We start from the raw sequence: 23,621 nt of genomic DNA, 5'->3' as shown, positions 1-23,621 counted from the left end.
CAGCCGTAGACCCAAATCGCAGGCTTGCACACTCCCTCCAGCCCCTCCCTCCCCCAGACAACTTGGCAAGTCCCAGGCCTCTCTGTGTCTCTGGGAAGGGCAAGCTGACAGGGGTCCATGCGCCCTGGGGAAGGCATAAAGCCCCTCAAGAGGGTTCCCAGCCCCTCACTTTCCAAAAGGCCTTTGGGCAAGCTGCCTGCTCCTCTCCGGGCCCTCATTACCCCAACCAGTCCTTGAAAACCCAGTAATATTTCTAAGAGCCCTTCTCACCCAGACACCTGGGGACTCCTACGAACACACGCTTTCAAGCCGCAGCAGTTCCCTGCTCCCCCTGCCACGGGCTGTCATCACCCAAGACACCGAAGGGCTTCCTCAGAACCTAACTTCTTTCGCTGGAGAAAGGATGGCTCTTTTATCCGTGAAGCAACCTGATTCCCTTAGGGCTTGGGGGTTTCCCGGATGGGAGCGTAAGGAAGCCCTGACTTCTGGGACCGTTGCCTGAAAGTGCAGGAGAGAGTGAGCCTGGGACTCTAGCTTTTCCAGGGCGCCACCAAGCACTGACGCGAGCCTTGGGCAGCCCCGGCCTTGAGGGACACTGCGCTGGCTCTTCCCAAGCCGGCAATCGGGCCGGTCGGCAGCCGGCCTTCTACGCTTACTCCACGGGGGACCACGGAGGTGGCCTGGGTTATCGTGGACTGTCTGCTGGTCCCGCGAGGCTGTCTGGGCACAGCTTGAGGGAGACGCCTGAGGTCCCAGGTGCTCCCCAGGGAGGCTCAAGAGACTGGCCGACAAGCAACGGGACCTGTCCGGAGGCCTTAGGGAGGCAACGCCCTCCACCGGGGCCCTCCAGCCTGAGACCTGGCCTCCAGGGCAGGCCCCCCACTGCCCGGGCACCTCGAGGCCTCTTCCTGTGTTCCCGAAGCCCCTGGCCCAGCAATGGGCCAGGACTGTGCTCTGGTCACCCTTGGAATCTCCAGGCTTCCACAGGGATGAATTCAGCCCCCAAATCCCATTTCACAGGTCAGCCATTGGGCCCCTGTCTGCTTTCTCTGGGTACTTAAAAAAAAAACTCAACTTACCAAGAAATCAGAACTTGCAAAACAGAGGCAGTGACGTCAAGGAGGTAGCTATTAACTTTACAGTTTTCTTACTGATTTTATATGAAGTCCTTTAGAAGGGAAGCCACCTCATTTTCTTAAGGGTTTATGTGTCTACCTACCGAAGGTAGGAGAACTGGCAGTTAGAACACGAGGAGCCGGATGAACTAGAAGATACGCTGCGTGAGAAGGCGGTCAGGACCGCGTGTTGTATGAGTCCAAGTCAGTGAAATATCCAGAGCAGGCACACCCACAGGGAGGGCAGGTAGACCAGTGCTTGCCAGGGGCTGGGGGAGGCAGAGATGGGAAGTGACTGCTAGTGAGTATGGGGTTCCTTTTGGGGGTGATGGAAACGTTCTAGACAGTGGCAATGAGCACACAATATAGTGAATATACTAAAACCCCTTGTCTTGTACACTTTAAATGGTTGGATTGTACAGTACGTGACTTATATCTCAGTAAGTAGGTTATAAGAATATACAAGGGGCCTCGTGTACTGCAGATCACCCTGAAAGGACAGTGATGCCCTTCAGAAAGAACCATGTAAATCAAGAGGCAACGATGAGAATGGATTCCTCCCCAGCTCTGGATCCTTCCATGGCTCCCATCTTCCCCCACCAATCCTGTAGCAGGGCTAACCACCCCCCCACTCCCCAGGCTGTTCCTCCTGCCTGGAATGACCTGCCCCACATTCTAACCCTGGACAGCCTACCCATCCCACAAGATTCATCTCAGTGCTCTGGAGGCCTGCACTGCCCTCTCCTCTGGACTCAGAATTCACTGTGCCATCCTTTGATCCCACCGCCCTCTATCCCAGCCGCACTATTAGATCTACTTAATCAAGTCAAATTCATCCCCTTCATTTGTCAGTTAGGAAACTGACCGCCAAAGGGGGATGGACAGGCCCAAGTCACATGGCAGCAGGTGATGAAGCCACCACAACCTGTGGCTTCCGTTTGAGTGACAAGCATCGTGAACTCCACTCAGCTCCAAGGGATGGAGTCAAACGCAGCAGAGACGCCCTGAGTTTGGGAACAGACGCTGCTCAGTGGGTTAGTCATAACTGTCACCTGATTTCACTCCCGTTCTGTCCCACCCCCGTGATGCCAGAAAGGAAACTGAAACCGACAGGCAGCCAGGCCAAGGAGGTGTTCAATGTTCCTGTCTTAAAGAGATACGGAGCAGGGCTTGGAGTTTTGCAGCTGGGGTGATGAGCTCAGGACCCAGGTTTGGACCAGGTCCCCCCGTCCAGGCAGAGACAGGCCTGAGCTCTCATGGGGCTTAGGAGGTTGGAAGCGGTACACCTGGGGAGATGCGGGGTGGCCGCCCCACACTTCGCCTACTGGCTCCTCTCCTCCATCCCAATGCTATAGATTTGGTCCAGCCCTCACCCTTCTTGTCTGGATTATTGCAAAGGGCTCCCAACAGCCAAGACTGCCATCAGCTCCTTGTTCAAACTCTTCAAATTGTCCTCCATAAATTCAGAGCTGATCCTGTCACTTCCCTGACAAAAGCCTGTGAAAGAATCCACATCCTTCACTGCTCAGCGTGTTGTGTGTGGCATTCTCAACCTTGACTCTCCGGCACTGATGACAACAGCTGTTGTCTCTGCCTGGCCTGCCTCCATTCCCACACGTCTCCAGGCTGAGTCACTGCAATTTGCCTCTGGAGAAACTCCCCTTCCCCACTTTCTGTGTATGCAGCTCTGATGGGCACCTCTGAGGTAGCCATGTGGCTCAGGAATGGACAACATGCATATTCTAGACCTCAGACCACAATGACTGTCAGTGATGGGCTAAAGAGAGGGTTCCCTGAGACTTTTGCTGAGAATCTGGGAACGAGGCAATTTCCTTCCACTGGGGTTGCAAAGCTGGTTAAGTACTGGGGCCACTATATGGCAAGTGGCTGCTTACGAATGACACCAACAGAGAGGAAAGCAAAGCTGAGAGGAGGTCTGAAACAAATTCCTGACACTGTCACTTGGGCACCTGGAACCAGCTATACCTGAAGCCATCATTAACTCAAAGCTTTTAGTTACACAGCCAAAAATTCCTTAAAAAAAAAAATCCTTAAACCATTTTAACTTAGGCTTCTGTCACCTTTATCCCAAAGCAGACTCTAACCTCTCCCTTTTAATACTTCTCTCTTTTTACCTCCCTATCTGTATCCCAGAGGTTCTTGTCCTTTAAAGATCCTAGAAGTGTATGGTCTAAATCCACAAGATACTGAATGACTGTGCTGGGACTTGAGCCAACCTGATGGTAAGCTCAGCCGTCTTACCTCCCCCACCTGTAACCCAGGAGACCAGCATGGTGCCTGCAAACCTGAAACAGTCAATAAATATTTGTTGGAAGAAAGAGCCAACCCTGAGCTTTTCTCTTAACAGTTCCTTATGCTCTTCTGAAACGGCATAGCCATCTCCTACAGCCACCACCAAAAGCTTAGCATTATTATCACGGACATCCAGCTGAAGTCACAGCTGGTCCACGAAGCTCCATGCCCCCCCAGTCAGGACTGACTGCCCTATCTCTGTGTTCCTGGCACACCCCGGGGCACATCTATGTGGCAGACACCTCTGGTGCCGTGGGTCACATCCTGGGCCTACCGTATTTTGTTTATCCCTCCATCCATTCATCGATGGTGAGTGTGTATTTTATATTTACAGCACGTGTCCATTTGGACGTGCCCTATTCCAGGTGCTCCACTGTCACTAGTGGCTGCTGAGCTGGACACACACAGCTAGAATGTGTTCTCAGAGTCCACTCTGAGAAGTTTTTTATCCACTCATCAGCTGATGGACACGGAGGATGTTTCCACCTTTTGGCTGTTGGGAAGAGGGCTGCTGTGAGCATCTGCGTACAGGTTTTTATGTGGACATACAGTTTCAGTTTTCTTGGGCACATGCCTAGAAGTGGGATTGCTGGGTCACAGGGAGTTACATGATTATTTGACTAATGTCTGTCTCCTATACTGACTGTAAGCTCCATGTAGACAGGAACCAGGTCTGCATTTTCTCCCCCATGCCTGCAACATAGTTAATAATCATTTGAATGAATGAATGAATGAATGGCGGGTGCCCAGTAACCACCACCGAGCTGGATACCCTGGGCTGGAATGCTGGGAGTCCTGGGTTCCAGGCCCAGCGCTGCCCCTGCCCACCTGTGTGTCTTCTGGCCAGCAGCTGGCTCTCCCTGGGGCTCCCATTTCCCTCATGTGTAATGGGGAAAGCCAGGCAGCCTTGCCCACCCCGAGCCAGCCCACAGACTGTCCCTTCCACATCACCTCACCAGCTGGCTTCCCACTCACCTCAGGCTCCTCCTCTCCGTTCTGGCTGAGCCCGCCCTGCAGCCTCTCTCGCAGCTTCCCGAGCTCCGCCCGCAGGCTGCCCATCTCCTGCTCCTTGGTTTGCAGATCTGCCTCCAGTTCTACCTTCTGTTCGATCAGGGCCTTCCCCTGGGCCTCCACCACCGTGACCCGGTGCCGGAGGTCGTGGTTGATCTTCATCAGCCGGGTCTGCTGCTGCTGCAGCTGTAGAGAGACAAAGGCCATGGTATGGGGCCGCCGCATACAGTAGTTCATGTTGTGCACTGTACAAGGGCAAACCATCTGCAGGCGTGCCATTTATACTGTGTAGATGTCTTGATTTGTTTGGAATGTGTTCATATTCTCCTAACTCTGTTGATGCCAGAGGTGGGCAATTTGTAGATTTACTATAATTTTATGACAGATGGAAGATAAGTGTCTTATTAGTATCTTATGACAATTTCCCAACAGATGGAAGTAACATGCCTTGAGAAAGGGGCGTCTTTTTCTAATTTAGGTAGAGACACCGGATAGGTTCCTAGAGCAGCCTGGACCATGCTGGGGCATGAAGGGGGTGGGCTAGAGGAAGCCTCAGGGTCATAGCAAAGGCTGCCCAGGCCACGGGACCTCTTCAGTGTGTGGAGTCAGATCGCTGGCCATGCCATGTTCCCGCCTACAGCTCCAGCGAAGACTCTGCCAAAGGTCCTCCCCATGGCTACTGTTTCAAAGCTGGGTCCACAGAGCTGTGGGCAGGATCCCCACCCCATGGAGCCCAGAGAGTGAGACTGAAGGGGAGGCGGGAGCCTCTTGGTGGGGCGGGACGCATCACTTACAGCCTCAACATCCTCATTCTTCAGCCCGAGCTCCCGGTCCTTGGCGCGGATCTCGTCTCGCTGTTTGTCCACCACCTCCTTCAGCTTCTTCATCACCTGCCGCTCCCGCTCCGACATGCCTGGGGGAGGTGGAGGGGCGGGACCAGCAGGTGAGTCCACCTCCCTCCCCTGCTTAAACCATCCAGCAGCTCCCCACTGAGATCAACCTGGCCCCTCCCCCGGCCTCCTCCTGGCCTCATCTCCTCCACTCCCCAGCACCTGCTTCCTGCCCCTCTATCCTCCCAGCTCATCCCCACCGCAGGCATTTGCGGCTGCCACTCCCAGTGCCTGCAAGTGCCTGCCTTCCAACCTCCCGCTGGCTGGCTCCCCTCGTTTCTCAGGCCTCAGCTCAAGGTCACCTCCTCACAGAGGCCCCTCCTTCCCTGAGCCCTGTAACGCAGCCCTATCTCCCACCCACTCATCCCTTCACAGTGCTTTGTACAACCGCTCAGTATCTGGTACATCCTTTCATCTAATAATGAAAGATGACACTGCAACGTGATTCGAAGAGTGGGCTCTGGAGCTCAGACACTGGCTCTCCCGTGTGTTAGCTGTGTGGCTTTGGGTTCCCTCCACTCTGTGCCTCAGTTTCCACATCTCTAAAATGGGAATAATAGCAGGACCTACCCCATAGGGCTGTTGTGAGGACTGATCTAGTTAACACACACGAAACACTGAAGAAGATGCCTGGTACACAGCAGATGCTCAAGGGGTGTTGTCTGTTACTTGCTTGTTCAATGTCTGTTCCCCCTGCCCCCCGCCCCCCAAGGATACTGTCAGCAGGAGCAAGACCTTGCCTGATCCATCCCCTGTGTATTCCCTGCACTGGCACAGTGCCTGGCACACAGCAGGTATTTGATCAGGGATGTGATGAATTAAGGAATGTGAGGACGGATGCTGTATGAGTTTCAGGCAGCTGCTGTAACAAATAACCAACAAAATTGGGTAGTTTAGGACATTAGAAATGTATTTTCTCATAGTTCCGGGAGGCAGAAGTTTAAAATCAGCCCAATACCAAGATGTCACTGTGGCTGGCTCCCTCTGGAGACTCTAGGGGAGAATGTGTTCCTTGCCTCTTCCAGCTTCTGGTGGCTGCCAGCGTTCCTTGGCTTGTGGCCACATCACTACAGTTGCTGCCTCTGCGGTCACATGGCCTTCTCCCCTTCTGTCCATGTCAGATCTCTCTCTGCCTCCTTTTTGTAAGGACACTTGTCATGGCATTTGGAGTGCACCCAAATAATCCAGGATAACCTCCCATCTCAAGATTCTGACTAAATCACATTTGTAAGGATTTTACCCTAGAAGGTGACATCCACAGGTTCCAAGGATTAGGGCTGGACATTTGGGGGTCCGTTATTCAGCCTCATACAGGCACTGGGCTGACAGCTAATCCCTGATCACCAGGACACCTGGGCTGGGGTACTGGCAGTCAGACTCAACCACAGATTAAAAGGGGAGAAACCATTTTTTTCTCCCCCATTTCCCTCCCCCAGGACTCAGGACTACTTTCCCTCTGTGACTCCCTTCTCCAGGTTGCTGCATCCCACACTGAAGCTTTCCCGCTGGCCTCCCTCCTCCTGTCCTGGATGGTCCCAAGCAGGCAGTCACCACCACAAACAAGCATTCACGGTGCGTGTCTAGAACGGTGCGTGATACCACGGGGGCCACAAATCCAGGTAAGACCTGGATACTGCCCTTGATGAGCTGGAGACAATGTTCTAGGCACAAAGGCAGGACGGTCCCAGAAGGCAGCTGTCCTGCCTCAACCATCTCAAAAGTCTAGGGCTTCACATTGGGAGCCGCTCCAGGTGGGCTGATGGAATAGGGACTGATTCCCTTCCAAGGCCCTGCTGAACCCAGTAAAGATAAACCACTTTACATCCTCGACCCTATTGCATTCTCATTCCCAACTGCTGGAAATGGGTATTACTGTTCTTGTTGTTGGTTTTAACATGAGTCCCATTTTACAGATAGAGAAAACTGAGGCCCAGAGACTTGTTCAAAGTCACACAGCCGGGCACTGGCAGCGCTGGGGCTCAAACCCAGGTTTTCTGACCCCAAGTCTCACGTCCTCTCCTTGATGCCATGCCACCTCCCCACAGGGGGACAAGACTCAGAAGTTCCCTTAAGGTCACCAGAAGGTGTCACACTGGGGCAGACCCCAGCACACACTTTCTTCCAGACAGGGCCACCTGCTGGGAGTACTCTCACATATTTTTGTGCACAGACATGCACGTGTGCACACATGCACAACATTCATCTGTCAAGTATTTATCAAGCGCCTGCTGTATACCTGACACTGAACTAGTCACTAGGGTCATGACATAATTCTGCTCTCACAGACTTATAGATGGCAGACAGACAGGTGTGTCATTACAGACCATGACACATGCCATGACAGATGCAATGGGGGCTGAGAAATAATGAGTGAGACCCAGGTAGACTATGGGTGAAGAAAGGCCCCTTGAACAAGGGTCATTTATGCTGAGACCGGAAGCAGGAAAGGGCAGCCTGGTGACCAGGACCAGCGTTCCCAGACAGGGGCCCTGGAGGGGGAAGACCTTGTATCTGAGAAGCTGGAGGGCAGCACTAGGGGCTGAGCCCAGTGGCCAAGGGGTGATACGGGCTTGAGCTGGGAGCGAGGCTGGATCACGTGAGGCCTCGGAGGCCAAGTAAGGAGGCTGGATTTTTCTCTAAAGGGGCAACAAGAACCTCAGGATCTCAACATGCAGAGCCTGCCCAGAGCTGGAGGGGGAGGCCAAGGAGACCAGGAAGGGACAGCCAGAGAGGAAAGATGCACAGGAGGCCAGGGGTGTCTGTGTCTGCAAGTGAGATGAGCCGGAGGGAAGGAACTGTAATGAGAAATGCTGATGGCCCGAGGGACTGGGAGGCCCCAGAAGGCAAGAGAGAAAGACGAGCTTGATCGCGCAGGCTCTATCACAGCCTATGGCTTTGACTTGTGAAGTGACATAACCTCTCTGAGCCTCCACTTCCTCCGCTGCAAAATGGGTACCCCTTGACTCCACCTCTCTGACAACATTGTACAGTAGGAAATCACACAAGGTCATGAAATAGGATCCTTTCCTACTGGTGGGCGTGGGGGCATCAGTTCAGCCCCTGAGACCACTCAGCTTGGGCCCCCTTGGGCCGTACACCAAACTATGAGGCTGAGAGAGACTGAGAAGCTGCAAAGCCCCTGAGAGATGCCAGCCCTAGCTGGAGTGGGAAGGCAGGCATGGCTGGAAGGGGCGAGCATCCTTAGCAGGTGACGAACATGAAAAGGACTGTGAATACCAAGTGCTGGAGAGAAGGTGGAGCAACAAGAGTGCTCAGCGGAGCTGCTGGGGGTGCTACTTTGGAAACCCATTTGGCATTACCTACTACAGCTGACGTACATCCTCTGAACCAGCAGCTGCCTTCTGGTATATCCCCAACAGGCATGCGTGCACATGTTCATCAGTAGGCGGACAGTTCAATAATCTGTAGTACAATCAGATACTATATGGCTATTTAAAAGACTGAGACATACTGGAGATTGAAACAGTAAGTGACAATCTGTACAGCACAGGCGGTGCAAACATGTTCATAGCAGTTTTATTTGTAATAGCCCCCAAACTGGAAATGGACAAAAAGCCCATCAATAGTAGAATGAATGGATAAACCTGGATATTAACAGGTAACGGAATATTACACAGCAGTGAAAAAGAACTCTGCTCTCCACTTGGCGTTTATAAAGTCAGTTATTTCTCTAGAGACTCCAGCTTTCCTCCTCCCTCAGGTGCAGCCCTGGTGCCTTCCTGGCCACCTCCTGACTTCTCAAAAGATGCTCTCCAGCCAAAGTTCTGAGCTGGAGGGCCTCCAGACTTCCAATGGGCAATCAAAGGGCCATCTGAGGGTCTCGGGTACCAGGTATCCCCTCCCAAAACTTCTAGGCCACTGCTGCAAGGTGGGGCCAGGGCCTTGGCTAGTGGGACAAGTGGATACTCCTCACGTCTCCCAAAAAAGAGCTTCTCAGACAGTGTGAGCGAGTGTGTGTGTGTGTGTGTGTGTGTGTGTGTGTGTGTGTCTGAGTGGGGGAGGGGGCTGAAATCAGCAGTAGGCAGAGTCTGTGAAAAAGCCACAAAAGCAGTCATTATTGTCTCTCTGAGCACCTCTCCCGCCAGGGCTCTGGGCAGGGCATTAAGGGCCTCTTGGTGGGGGCAGATTCCACTCCTGGAGAAATCATGTGAGCAGGACAGCTAAGTGGGTGAGGGGGGAGCATGAGTCCAGAGAAAGGAAGCCTGGAGCTGGGACCCAGCTACATCCGCCACCTTTATGGGTATCAGTGGCTGCAGGACCAAGAGACCAGGGAACAAAACGATTAAGGGCTTGGAGTCTGGAGCTAGATTTCTGGGGCTCCTTCCCGGCTCTTCCGCTGCCCCTGCAGTGCACCTCATGCCTGTTTTCTCACTTGCAAGTGGGGATCATGGGGAGGCTCCACCTCAGGGCTCTTGTGAGGTTGCATGTGTTAATCTACCTGAAGTGCTCGCAAGAGGCCTGGCACAGAGTGTCTCTAAGTGTCAGCTGGCATTTTATCCACAAAATAGAAATACCAATCCTCCTTGCTCCAAAGGCTGCTGCTACGATAAAGTCCAATAGTGGTCACACCAGTGCTTCGGAAAACTAAAAGGTTAAGCGTTTTTAACAGACTCACAGACAGGTAAAAGTTGGAAGAGTTCTGAGCAATTGTTTAGTCACTCAGCAATTCAGGATCCTGGGATCTAGACTGAAGAGACATTCGGGCAAGTGCACGGAGAAGCAAGTCCAAGGTCAGTCCCAGGAGCCAAGTTTGTAGGAGTGAAAACTGGAAATGAGCTAAACACCCACCGGCAAGGAGACGGTTAAACAAGTACCTTCCACACGGTGCGACACTATGTGGCTGGTCACAAGAAAAAGGCAAGTGATAAAATCATAGCAGCGCTATTCACAACGGCCGAACGGAGGGAGCAGTCCAAATGTCTGTCAGCAGGCGAATGGATTAAAAAAAGTCCATATGATGGAATATCACTCGGCATAAAAAGGAATCATGTTCTCACACGTGCTACAGTGTGATGAACCTTCAAAACCCGATGCTGGGCCAAAGAAGCCAGACACAAAGGGCTATATATTCTGATTCCATTTGCACAAAATGTCCAGAATAGGTGAATCCATAGAGACAGAGAGATTAGCGGTTGCCCAAGGCTGAGGGCAGGGGGGTTTGGGAAGTGACTGCTAATGGGTGCGGGGTCCCCTTTGGGGATGGCGAAAATATTTTGTCGGGGAGGGTAGAGCTCAAGTGGCAGAGCGCATACTTAGCATGCACAAGGTCCTCGGTTCGATTCCCAGTACCTCTTCTAAAAAAATAATAATTCAATAAATAAACCTAATTCCCTTCCCCTACCAGGAAGAAAAAATATTTTGGAGCTAAACAGAGGTGATGGTCACACAACATTATAAATAAATTATGCACCATATGCTACTGAATTTTACACTTTTAAACTGTTAATTTTATGATATATGAATTTCATGTCACTTTTTTTAAAAAAGGCAATCCAAACAGTAAATACATAATTTTTTTAAAAAGGCAAGTGCCAATCTATACAGCACCATTTCTTTTATTTAAAAAATGAAATACATTGTTCCCTGCAACATCAATGTTAGCACTATAGGAGCTTTTGCTTATTTAAAAACCACACACGTGGAATATGTGTGTCAATGCATGGAAGGGAATGGTTTTACAGTGCAGTGAGAAGGGAAGAGAATTCTCGTGCTTTTTTTGTTGTTTTGCTTTAGTCTTTTACATATGGAAGAACACAGGTAATAGATCTTTTTTTTTAAAGACCCAAACAACCGCTACCACTCACAAACCCCTATGGTCCGCCCCCCTCAATCCATATGAGAAGAAAATGCCCTGAGAAGATTGAGATGCTTGCCCCAACTCTGCTAGTTGGCGGCCATTCTGGACTGTAATCCAGGTCTCCCAATTCCAGACCAAGACATTTTTCACTCCCCAGAGCCAGAAAGGCGCCTTTGATACAGGACGGCGGTGATGATCACACACATTTACCGAGCACCTGCCGTCACCAGCTACTGGGCTCAGCGCTCACCATGGATGAGGCGGTGCTCAGAGCCCCTCGGAGACCTGTGTTCACCCCCCGCACCCCTTCAATGTGCTTTTGCTACTGACCGGGCACCTTGGGCACCAAGTAGGCTGGCAGGCTCCGTAAGGAAGTGCAGCCCCCGCGCCCACACTCTGGCATGTAACTCACACTCCAGCGCTGGCTGCCCTGCTCCCGCCACAACCCCACCTTCTGGGGGTGCTTCCTTAATAAACTACCTACACAAGAAAATCGTCTCAGGGTCTCCTTCCAGAAGAAACTGATATAAACAGTGCTTAACTCATTTTATCCTTAGAATATTTTATGAAGCAAGACTCCTGTTGCCGCCGTTGGCTAGCCGAGGAAACTCGGGTGCACAGTAGCTAGTTAACTCACACAAGGCCACACAGCTCATTAGTGGCACTGCCAGGATTCAAACTCAGGCAGTCCGGCTCCAGAGTCCACACTCCTGCAACCACTATACTCCCTTTCTAAGTCTCACAGCCCAAGCTCCTTACGTTGTCAGCAAGCGTAGCGGAGAGAATAGCGTCCCCCCCAAATGTCACCTCTGCCTGGAAGCTCAGGATGTGACTTTACTTGAAAATATGTCTTTGCAGATGTAATTAGTTAAGATGAGGTCATGCTGAATGAGGGTGGGCCCTAAATCCGATGACTGGTGTCCTTATAAGAGAAAGGAGGGGGGAGATTCAGACACACACACACACACACACAGAACACAGAGACGGCCACGTGACAACAGAGGCAGAGCTTGGAGGGTCACAGCCACAAGCCAAGGATGGCCGGCCACCACCAGAAGCTGGAAGAGGCAGGAGGCTCTTCTGACAGAGCCTTCGGAGGGAGCACAGCCGTGCTGACACCTTGCCTTTGGACCCCCAGCCCCCAGATCTATGAGAGTGCATTTCCGTTTGTGGTCATTTGTTACAGCGGCCCCAGGAAACTAAAGAGCAAGCACACGGAGAAAGTCCCAGAGACGGTGCATGGACTGTTTTTATTGAGCTGAAATTCATACCAGACACTCTTGGTTCCCACACAAGCTTCAGCTAGGACAAAAATCGGCATAACTGCTCTTGGGGTCATCTTTTCCCGGACTGCTCTATGCTTGATGCTGCACATACTTTTTCTCAACAATCCCAGGGGTCAGGAGTCGCCATGCCCATCTTACAGGTGAGGCCCCTGAGGATGGGAACGGGAAGGACTCTTCCCAGCGTAACCCATTGGCAAGGGTGGGGCTGGGCTTTGAACTCAGGTCCACCTGCCTCTGTAGCCCATTCTTTTCACGATGGACTTCACCCAGCAGCCTCCGCGAACACATTCTAGCTCCGTGTGTCCAGCTCAGCCACCGCTAGTGACAACGGAGCACCTGGAATAGGGCACGTCCAAATGGACACGTGCTGCATAAACGTAAAGTACACACTCACCATCAACGGATGGATGGATAAACAAAATTTGGTGGATTCATACAATGGAATATCACTCCGCCTTAAAAAGGAAGGAAATTCTGACCCAAGCTCCAACAGGGATGAAAGTTGAGGACATTAAGTGAAATAAGCCAGTCACAAACGGACAAATATTGTATGATTCCACGTATGCGAGGTACTCAGAATAGTCAAACTGCTAGAGACAGGAAGTAGAATGTCAGATGCCAGGGGCTGGGGGCGGGGGAATGAGGGACTGCTGTTTAACGGGGACAGAGTTTTAGAGTTCCATCTGCAAGACGAAAAGTGTTCTCGAGATGGGCTTCCCAACGACGTGGATGTAATTAACACTACTGAACTGTACACTTAGAAACGGTTAACATGGTAAATTTGATGTGTATTTTACCCCAATAAAACACACATATAATATGTTATATTATATATAAATATATAACCCACCAGATTTCAAAGACTTAATATGAAAAAAAAAAAAGAATGCAAAATACCCTACGCTAATTTTTAAATTGATTACATGTTGAGAGGATTGGTATCTTGGATCTACTGGGTTAAATAAAAATATGTTGAAATTACTTTCACCTGCCCTTTTTACTTTTTTTAATGCCCAACTGGAAAAATTGTAATCACGTGTGTGGCTTGCCTTACATTTTTTCGTAAAAGGCCAAAGATTTATACCATCTGAAGAGAAACCAGAGCATTGTCTGACATTTTTTTGGACAGTGCTTTTCTCAGCTGCCCTTCAGAAAATGGCTATGTGATCAGTTTTCTTCCTCTCCTGGTGACGGAGTTGTTTGTCCAGAGCCTAAGATTTTTTTTCCAGACCCCTGAGCCTATTTTTGCAACCCCATCTCCCAAGTCCAACGGCTTCGATAATCTGTAATTCATTTCCGCGCAGGCAAACCAGTAGTTTCCGAGTGCTGACATGAGGATTTCCAAATACAAGAGGCAGGAAAATGCTTGTTAGTCTGGAGACTTCCAGGGAGGGGGAGACGGGAGACTGCCCGGGTGCTCTGAGCGCAGGGCCAGTGTGAGTGGCTGAGAAAGCAGTGCTGCTCCGTGCAGGCTCTCTGTCCCCACTCACCCCGACACCAGCTTAGGCAATGGCACCCCTAAATCCACAGTCAGCCCCCAAGCCTTGCCCCACTGCTCAAAGCAGCGCGGGATCCACAGTCTAACTTTATGGGTGGCACCTCCTCCCAGGGGCCCTCAGCCCGAGGTCTGCTCCTCTCACAGGTGGGAGCAATGCTCTTGTCCCTGCTGTGTTCCCATGGTTTCCCATGCAAAATAAAAATAACCGCGAGAGGCACGCCTGGCGTCTGCCCAGTCTCTGCACTCGGCTGGGGGCTGCTGCCGCGCAGAACAGCCGAGCCTCCCTGAGCTCACCGCCCAGGAGCTGGACCCACGCAAGATGCCAACTAAGTGTGTCTCCAATGGCACCCGTGTGGGCTGTTGCACGGCAAGCCCAGCAGGGATTTGGGAAGCCGTGGTGATGCTCTCCCACACGGAGGGTACCGTGTGCACGCAGATGCAGCAGAGCACCAGGGAAGCGGCTCAGGGTGTTCAGGCCCATGCCTGGGGGCCCTGGGGGCCCCGAGATCTCCAGGAGGTCCCTGGGGCCGGTGGAAGGTTCTCAGGTCAGACCTGGAGGCCTCCGGATGCCCCGCAGAAATGTCACAGACAAAAAGATGGCTCCGGGTACATCACCAAGCTCACACAGCTACCGCGTGACCCAGCAACTCCACTCCTGGGTGTAAACCTCAAAGCACTGAAAACAGGTCCACACAAAAACGTGTACTGGAATGCTCATAGCAGTACTAGTCTCAGCAGCCGAAAGTGGGAAACAACCCAACGTCCATCAGTGGATAAACGGATAAACAAGACCAAGCCTAAACATACCATGGAATATTACTAAGCCAGAGAAAGGCATGGACCCTCTCAGCCTGTTCTCATCTGTTCAAAAAGGAGATTGCTTATCACACTAAGTGAAGTAAGTCAGAAGGAGAAAGACGAACACCATGTGATACCGCTTTTATGTGGAATCTTAAAAAATGATACAAATGAACTTATTTACAAAAGAGAAACAGACTGACAGACATAGAAAATAAACTTATGGTGACCAGAGAGGAAAGCGGCGAGGAGGGATAAACTAGGAGTCTGGGATCAGCAGATACAAAGCACTACATATAAAATAGATAAACAACAAGGTCTTACTGTAGAGCACAGGGAACTGTATTCAGTATCTTGTAATAAACTATAATGAAAAAGAGTATCTATGTATAACTGGATCACTGTGCTGTACACCAGAAACTAACACCACATTGAAAGTCAAATATACCTCAATTAAAAAAAAAAGAGATTGGATAGGATAACAACAGCTCACAGTAACAAGAGTGAACACTCGCTCAGTGTAGGCACCAGGTACGATTCTAAGCAGTTTCCATGTATTAATTCATTTAAGCCTCACAACAACCTTGAGGGACATATGGTTATTTCCCCCATTTTTACATGTTGCACTTAAGCACACGAAGGTCAAGGTCACTTAGCAGGTAAGTATCAGGTTAGGATTCACACCTGGGCGGCCTGGCTCTACAGCCAACGCTCAACACCACTCAGACTTGTTTGCACTGCAGTACTCACACCTGCACAAGGGAAGCCCAAGGAAGAGAGAATGCCGGCTCCTGGCTCCAACACTTCCTTTTTCCCTGGTCCCTACAGTCCTCATACAGCACCTTACTTTATTCCTAGAGTTGTAACCACGAGTTCTGAACTTGAGGCCCCCCACGAAAGTCCATTCCCCTTCCCAAAAACCACGAGGAGGGGGCTTGTGTAGGGACCTGAGTTTAACCAAAGAGGTGGGTCTGAGATTCCTTGGGATCAGAGGCAGCCCCTGAATAGGAAGGAGGCTGCCCGGGAGCCGAGCTGATGCATCCAGCAGCATTCAGATCTGGGTGGCCATCCAGGGTTGCTCATTATTAAACCTGTGCCGGTGACAAGCACCTCAAATTTCTTCCCAGCACACTCAGAATAAAACCCAAACCTTGGCCTCTAATGGGCTATGTGATCTGATCCCTGCTGACCCCTGTGACCTCATCTTTAATGCCCTTGGCTTCAATCATCTTCTGTAGCACTAGTGACACTAGCCTTCTTGGTTTTCCATACACAGTCGTGCCCCAGGGCCTTTGCACCCGCCCCTCCCCAACATATTCGCATGGCTCGCTCCATAACTTCACTAGGGCTCAAATGTTACCTCATCGAGAGGCCCTCCTTGATCACCATATCTAAAGAAGCTCCCTACCAAGTTGCCTCTATTATAGTCCCCTTGTTTTAGCTCTTCCACAACTCTGGTCAGCATCTGTTCAGAACTGTGACATCTAGTTGTTTACATACTTATCACCTATCTCCTCTGCACTAGAACATAAGCTTCACGAGCGTAGGGGCTTTGTCTTGTCCCACGTGTATCCCCAGTGCCTAGGAAAGAGTCTGGAAAAGTGAGGAATCCAACGATTTGTCAGATGAACCTCTCGGTTTCATCACCTGTAAAGCAGGCCAAACCATTTCCCAGACAGAGTGATGGTGTGAGTCCACGTGACATGAGTCACGGCTGCGCCGGGACCATGCTCATGACTGTGACCGACGATGCCGGGGCTGGCAGTGGGAACCTCCCCCCCTCCTCCCCTGCTGGCCCCTCCTCTTACCTTCATGCTTCTGGAATTCCTCCTCGGAGAAGCTGACGTCCTTGTGGGAGAGGTTGGTCATGAGCTGCTTGTTCTCCTCCTGCAGCTGCGCGATCTGGGAAAGGAGGTCTTGTGCTTCCCCGCGCCACACGTCCTCCACCAGCTCCAGCTCCTGCCGGGGGAGGGGCCGGCGCGGGTCACCACCTGCTCAGGGCAGCGGCCTCACCCCCTGGACCCACAGGAGCCGCTCCGGGATGCCGGGGCTCTGGGCCGTCCCGTTCGCCTCGAAAGCCAGCCGCCAGGTAAGCCGACAAGGCTGTCACTAGCCCACAGGGCAACTTTGTGAAAAACACCTTCCTCTGGGTGAGGCCTGCATTTATACTGTTAGGACCTGGCCAGGCTAGAACTGCCCCGAGGACAACCACGGCACTGGAACTGGACCTTTTAACTATCTAGACAGGAGAGCGAGGAGGGGCCGCCCCAGGCTATAGGGACCAGAACATTCCTAACCGCTCTGGGGAGGTCATGTCCCTGATCTTCAGACAGACCCTCCAACAGGACAAGCTTCTCTCCAAGGGAGAAAGAGGCTGCAAAGACCCTGGGGATGCCACCCGGCCCCCCAAACAGGCATCTCTTCAAGTGGCCTAGGGCAACTCCCTTTACAACTCTGAGCCTCAGTTTCCCTTAGTCAGGGAGCCCTAATATAAGAGCTCACAGCAAAGAAAACCAGGACATTAATTTAAAAAGATATATGCACCCTAACATTCACAGCAGCATTATTTACAACAGCCAAGCTATGGAAGCAACCTGAGTGTCCACTGATAGCTGAATGCATAAAGAAGATGAGGTATACATATCCAGTGGAATATTACTCAGCCATAAAAAAGAGTGAAACTTTGCCATTTGTGACAATATGGAGGGATCTAGAGAGCATTATACTAAGTGAAATCAGTCAGACAGAAAAAGACAAATACCATATAATCTCACTTATTTGTGGAATCTAAAAAACAAAACAAACAAAAAATAATGAAAATAGACTCAAGGATGCAGAGAACGAATAGGTGGTTGCCAGACGGGCTTGAGGGGTAAAATAGGTGAAGGAGATTAAGAGGTACAAACCTCCAGTTATAAAATAAATAAGCCACAGGGTGTAATATATAACAAAAAATATAGTCAGTATTATTGCAGTAAATCTGTATGGGGTCAGAAGGTTACTAGACTTATGATGATTATATTATAATATAAGTGTCAAATCACTGTGTAGCACACCTGAGACTAATACAATATTGTGTGTTAACTACATTTCAATTAAAAAAAAAGGCTCACAGGATTGTTGTGAGAATAAAAAAGATCAGTCTATTAAAATTATTTTAATGATGGCTGTAATCAGAGAAACAGACGATAACAAGTGTTGACAACGATATGAAGAAATTGGAACCCTCTTGCATTTCTGGTGAGAATGCAAAAGGGTGCAGCCGCTGTGGGAAACAGCCTGGCAGTTCCTTGGTAAGTTAAACATAGTTACCACGTGACCCATCAATTCCACTTGTAGGATCTGCTCAAGAGAAATGAAAACATGTACATAAATGTTCATAGCAGCACTATTCTCAATAGCCAAAAGGTAGACACAACCAAAATGCCCATCAGTTGATGAATGAGTAAATAAAATGTGGTGTTTCCACACAATGGGATATTATTCAGACAAAAAGAAATGAAGCAAGGACATGTGCTACAACTTGGATGGACCTTGAAAACACGATGCTCAGGGCAAGTAGCCAGTCACCAAAGGTCACACAGTGTACGATCCATTCATGAGAAATGTCCACAACAGGTAAATCCATAGAGACAGAAAGCAGGTTGGCATCTACCCAGGGGCAGAAGGACTGGCAGGGAATGAGGAATGACTATTGATGGGTCTGGGTTTTCTTTTTGGCGTAATGAAAATGTTCTAAAATTGACTGCAGTAATGGCTGCTCAACTCTGTGAATAAACTAAAAACTATTGCATTGTATGCTTGAAATGGGTGAATTGTAAGCTTTGTGAATTATATTCATTAAAGCTGTTTCCCCTCCCCCCCAAAAAACCAAAGGTATTTAAAAAAAGGTATTTTGTAAAACCGTAAACTAAACAAAGTTTCATCATTGTTGCCTGTATAGAATGCTGGTTTAAAGCATGGATACTGAGGCCCGATGGCCTGAGTCTGAATTCTGTTTCTGCCACTTATTAGCTGATCTTGGATAAGTTATTCAACCTTCAGGTGCCTGAAATGAGAAAAATAGTGTAGTATCTACCCCTGTGGGTTGTCATGAGGATTAAATGGTTAATATATGTAAATGCCTGGAGTAGTGCCTAGCACCCAGAAAGTGCTAAAGATGTTTGCTGATTCCTGGTCCTCCTACAGCCCATCACAAGCCGGCCCAGATGGCCGGATGTCCAGCATCGCCTCCATTCATCTCTTAAATAAGTTCCTAAATCCCATCTCCTTTGTCAGGAAGCCTGCTGCACTGGGGAAATGAGAGGTAGTAAGTATTCGCACAGCTGATTCAAGGTCACCAGGGGAGGTGACGGGTGGGGCTGGAGGGCGGAAGTGATGGTGGAATGATGGAGTGGGCATGGGACCTTCCTACACGCAGGGCAGGCTGGAAGCAGAGTCAGGCTCTTCCTGCCCTGGTCCCCTCTGCTCCCACCTGGCACAGGCTGAGCACACAGATGGCCCCAGTACCTCCCTCACTTCAGCTCCTTCCCTTTTTCCTCACTTGCTCTGCTCTAGACACACTAGCCTTCTTTGTGTTTCTTGAACACACCAAGCTCATTCCTACCTCAGGGCCTTTGCACTTGCTGTGCCTCTTGCCTAAAATGCCAGATCTCTCTATGGGTGGCACCTACACTTCATTCAGATCTCAGCTCAAATGTCACCTACCCAGGGAAGCCTTCCTGACTGTCCCATCTGCCAGACCCCAGCCCTGGCCAATCTCTTTCCTTGTTTTATCTTCTTCATGGCACTTATCATAAGCTGAAATTTTTAAAAACTTAAAAAAAAAAATCTATCTCTTTACTCTAGAATCACACCCTTCCACAGAGTAGCCACAAGCCACATGTCTCTGCTGAGCACCTGAAATTTGACTGGTCTAAACTGGAACATGCAGTAAGGGTTAAACATGCACTGAATTTCAAAGACATAGGAAAAAAAGAATGCAAAATATCTCACTAATAACTTTTTTGTAACTATGTGTGGTGATAGATGTTAACTAAATGTACTGTGTTTAGTTTTATAATATATACGTGCATCAAATAATGTTGTAAACCTAAAACTAATACAATGTTGTATGTCAATTATACCTCAACAAAAATATTTTTTTACATTGACTGCATGTTGAAATAATATTTCGGATAGACTAGGTTTAATAACATATGTTATTAAAATTAACTTCATCTGTGTCTTTTTTATTAATGTGACACACCACATTGTATTTCTATGGGACAGCACTGCACTGGAATGTCAGGTCCTTGAAAGCAAAGACTTTATCAGTTGTGCTCACCAGTGTCTCCCAGAACAGTGCCTGGTGCATTGTAGGTACTCAATGAATGTATCTGTTGACTGATTAAATGAACAATGTATACTGTTTACATTATATGCAACTGTATCTGCACAGCCACTGCTTTCTAAAGTCTATTCGTGTGTTCTTCCTGTCTTCCCTGTTACCCACTCACTGCCTGAGATGAGGAACTGGTTTTCCTTTCCTCTGCATCCATCATGTCACCTAGGGGTGCACTTTGCAAGCTGTGGTCAGTTGACTGGTTTGCACACTGAGTCACCAGGTAAAATATGACAAGACTGTGGCCTAGGTCTGAGTGATGAACAGAACTGAGGAAGACAGGGTTCAAGCCTTACTGGAGCCAGATTTGTTGAAACAGAAATAGAAGGAAGGAAGGGAGCAAAGCGAAGGAGGGAGAGAAGAACAGACAGATAAGATCAAGGACATACTAAGAAGAGTTTTGTGGAAATGACACCTTGAAGAGCCTTTGAGGTTTATGAAGATGAAAAACAATCAGACAAGTCTCTTGATCCCAAGAGTACGATGGGGACTGGAGTTGGGATGGGAAAACAAGGGATTCTGTCCTCCAAATTGGAAAAGATCATCTTCGGTGTTTACAAACGAGCCCTGGCGGTGAACACACTGGTGTTTACTTCCTGGCTGAGAGCGAGCGTTCCAGAGGTGACAGGTGCAGCTGGCTGGGACTTCCACCTGACTCCAGGCCTAGTGGCCTCTGATGGCTCCCCAGGGTGGCTCCCAGTCCAGCTGCAGCAGAACTAAAATGCTAGGGGTGGGGACAAAGGTGCCAGGCCTTCTTGTGTGACCTGGGCTAAGTCCCTTAGTGCCTGTCAATAAGAGGCAGATGCATGAGGGGAGCTCAAGGTCCCTTCCTTCCCTGACTCTCTGGGAGAGGAGGGACCCAGGGTAGGAGCAGGGGTACCCGGGGTGGGGGTGGAGTCTCCAGTATCAGCCTAAGAACACCCAGTGAAAGCCTCTCCCGGCCTAGGAACAATAGTTAACACACGTAAGGCCCTCCAAGTGGGCCAGGTTTTGTCCTGAGCTCTTTAATTCTCACCACAACCTGATGAGATGGGCACTATTATTCTTTCCATTTTACAGCTGAGGAAACTGAGGCACAGAGAGGTGAGGTGACTTGCCCATGATCACACAGCCCGGGAGTGACAAGCTTTGAAACCAGGCAATCTAGCTCCAAAGCTCCTGCTCCTCCGAATCTTGACATTAATTACAGGCTGGGGCATTTTCAAGCTCCCAGTGTGATCTTGGAAATGCTGCCTAAGGCTTGGGAGCTTGGATCTCTTACCTGACCCCAGGGTGTAGGGACCTTTGAGGACAAACACAATCAAACCTCCAAAGCACTAGTGCTCTGTCCCAAAGGATCTGTCCTCAGGTTAAGATTGTCGACAAATAGCCTGGGATGTTTCCCTTGAAAAGACACAGATCTCAAAGTACACAACAGGTCACAGCTAGTCAGAGAGGTTCAGAGAGGCCAAAGACTATGTCCTAAGGCCACACAGCAAGTCAGAGTCCCCTCAGACACCCAAATTCCCCAAGGAAAAACGTTTCCTCCCATTCTCAGTCTGAAGGGTCTGACAAGAGTTTCCCGGGGCTGAGGCTGGGGCAGGAAACCACACGTCTGCCACTTCCTTTTCCCCAGGCACCTTGTCTGGACTCCCCCGACCAAGCCCAGTGAGGAGTCCCTGATTCACAAGCGCAGGGGGATCCGTGTTCACGAGGCAGAGGCTTAGCCTTAAAGCTGCCCCAAATCACCTTCCCCCAATTCAAAGAGGGTGGGGAAGAGGCACTAGAATCCCCACCGGGGCTGGGACTCTCTCAGCACTAACTTGGGATGAGATTGTCAGTTTCTTCTTCTGTAAAATGATGATAATAACCCCTACCTCACAGAGTTCTGCGAGGATTAAAGAGAAAATAAAGGAAGGGCAACCACCTCCGCTTAATAACAGAAGGAACCCTAGAAAGTCGTTTGCAAATTAGAACCCAGAGACTGAGGGTCAATGAGCTCAGTGGCTGGAGGTCACATCCCCTTGGCTCTGGGGGTTCTGGACGGGGATGAAGATAGGGGGCTGGTGTCACATCCTCTCACTGTAGCACTGCCGGGCAGGGGGGCTTATTTTATTTCTGGAAAAGAATGGTATTATTTAAGCACTTTAGATACTATCCTATTTAATTCTTATAAGATGGGTCCTGTTAGTATCACCATTTGATATGTGAGGAAATAAAGCACAGAGGGTTTAAGTAACTTAGTCAAGGTCACACAGCTATTCGATAGTAAAGGTGGGAATGGAACTCAGGTCTGACTCCAAGGAACTACCCCTTATCTCTGGGGTCGTATATGCCAGTGGCCCCTGGCTGGGCAGAAGAGGGCCAAGGGCACCCCTCTCTCCCTCATCTAATCCGTTCTCCTCTAGTCTACTCAGTGTATACACACACACACGTGTGCACCTACGCGTGCTCAATGCTCAAGGGCCCTCAGGTCCCGGCGGCCCCATAGCCCAGATGGGCAGACTGAGGCTACCGCCCACCTTCTGATGCTTGCGCTCCTTCTCGATGCGATCCATCCTCTCCAGGCGCAGACGGTCCAGCTCGAGGCGCAGCTCGTCCAGCTCGGGAGCGACGTGGTGGCGGCTGACCAGCACCTCCAGGATCTCCAGGACGCGCACGACCTTGGGCATGAGGCGCGCGATGGCCTCGCAGCCGTGCTGGTCGATGACCCGCTCGAACTCGTGGCCCACGAGCGACGCGATGTCGTACACGTCCATGACGGTCAGCTCCGCCACGTTCTTCTCCAGCGCCGACTCGGCCGCCAGCGACGACCCCCGGTCCTCCTCCATGGCCCCCCGTCCGTCCTCTCCCCCACCCCGCAAACTAGTGCAACTCCCAAACTTGCCGCTGTCGAGGGCAGCGCCGGGCCGGGCCCACCTCGCGCCGCCGCCGCCGGCCCGCACTTAGCTGGCCCTCGGGCGAGGGCGCACCGGGCGGGAGGCGGGCGTCGGCATGGGCGGAGGCGGCGGGCCGGGAGCCGGGGGTCAGCGCGCGGGGTGCGGGTCTAGGTGCCGGCTCGGCCCGGAGCCTGCTCCCCAGCGGGAGGAGGAGGAGGAGGAGGCGAGGAAGGCGCGCGCGTGCGCAGGCCCGCGGCGCCTCCCAAGTTGGGAATCCGAGTTGGGCGCAATGGAGGCGCGGGGTCTGGCTGGAGAGGGGGCCCCGTTGCCCTCGGAAACGGTCCTCGCCGGAGGCTCGCCCCCACGCCCGGGGCCTGGGAAGGAAGGGCGGCCGCGGCTCCTCCGGGAAACTTTGGCGGCGGCGGCGAGGCCGGGTGACCGACTCCCCCCGCGGGGATGCCGCGCGCCCCGCCCCGATCCCGGCCTGGAGAGGGGCGCGCCCGGCTTCCGCCGCCCGAGGGCGCCCTGGGGTCCCCGCGGCCGCGGCACCCCCACCCGCCGACTCCGCAGACCCCCGCCCCCTGCTTCACTCGCCAGACCCTCCTTCCCCGCTCCAGCCGGCGCCCCCACGGCGTCCGGACGCGCAGCCCC

General features: G+C 51.0%; 1 protein-coding gene across 3 annotated transcripts in view; it reads right to left on the bottom strand.

Annotated features, from left to right (window-relative positions):
* RILPL1 (Rab interacting lysosomal protein like 1) overlaps positions 1-23,386 on the bottom strand; it is a 37,111-nt gene extending 13,725 nt beyond the window's left edge. For all 3 annotated transcript variants that reach the window (XM_014553757.2, XM_006178205.3, XM_006178206.3), the window contains exons 1-4: positions 22,614-23,386; positions 16,538-16,688; positions 5,234-5,352; positions 4,404-4,625 (exon numbers count right to left, since the gene is read on the bottom strand). In XM_014553757.2, coding sequence (XP_014409243.1) covers positions 4,404-4,625; positions 5,234-5,352; positions 16,538-16,688; positions 22,614-22,922 — 801 coding nt within the window. In that variant the 5' untranslated portion in view covers positions 22,923-23,386. The remainder of the gene's footprint in view (positions 1-4,403; positions 4,626-5,233; positions 5,353-16,537; positions 16,689-22,613) is intronic.
* Between the last annotated feature and the right edge of the window lie 235 nt (positions 23,387-23,621).

This window comes from Camelus ferus, chromosome 32 (genome assembly GCF_009834535.1).
Source record: "Camelus ferus isolate YT-003-E chromosome 32, BCGSAC_Cfer_1.0, whole genome shotgun sequence".
NCBI lineage: Eukaryota > Metazoa > Chordata > Mammalia > Artiodactyla > Camelidae > Camelus > Camelus ferus.
The sequence above is the reverse complement of the archived record's forward strand: the minus strand, read 5'-3'. Positions and strand labels throughout refer to the sequence as shown.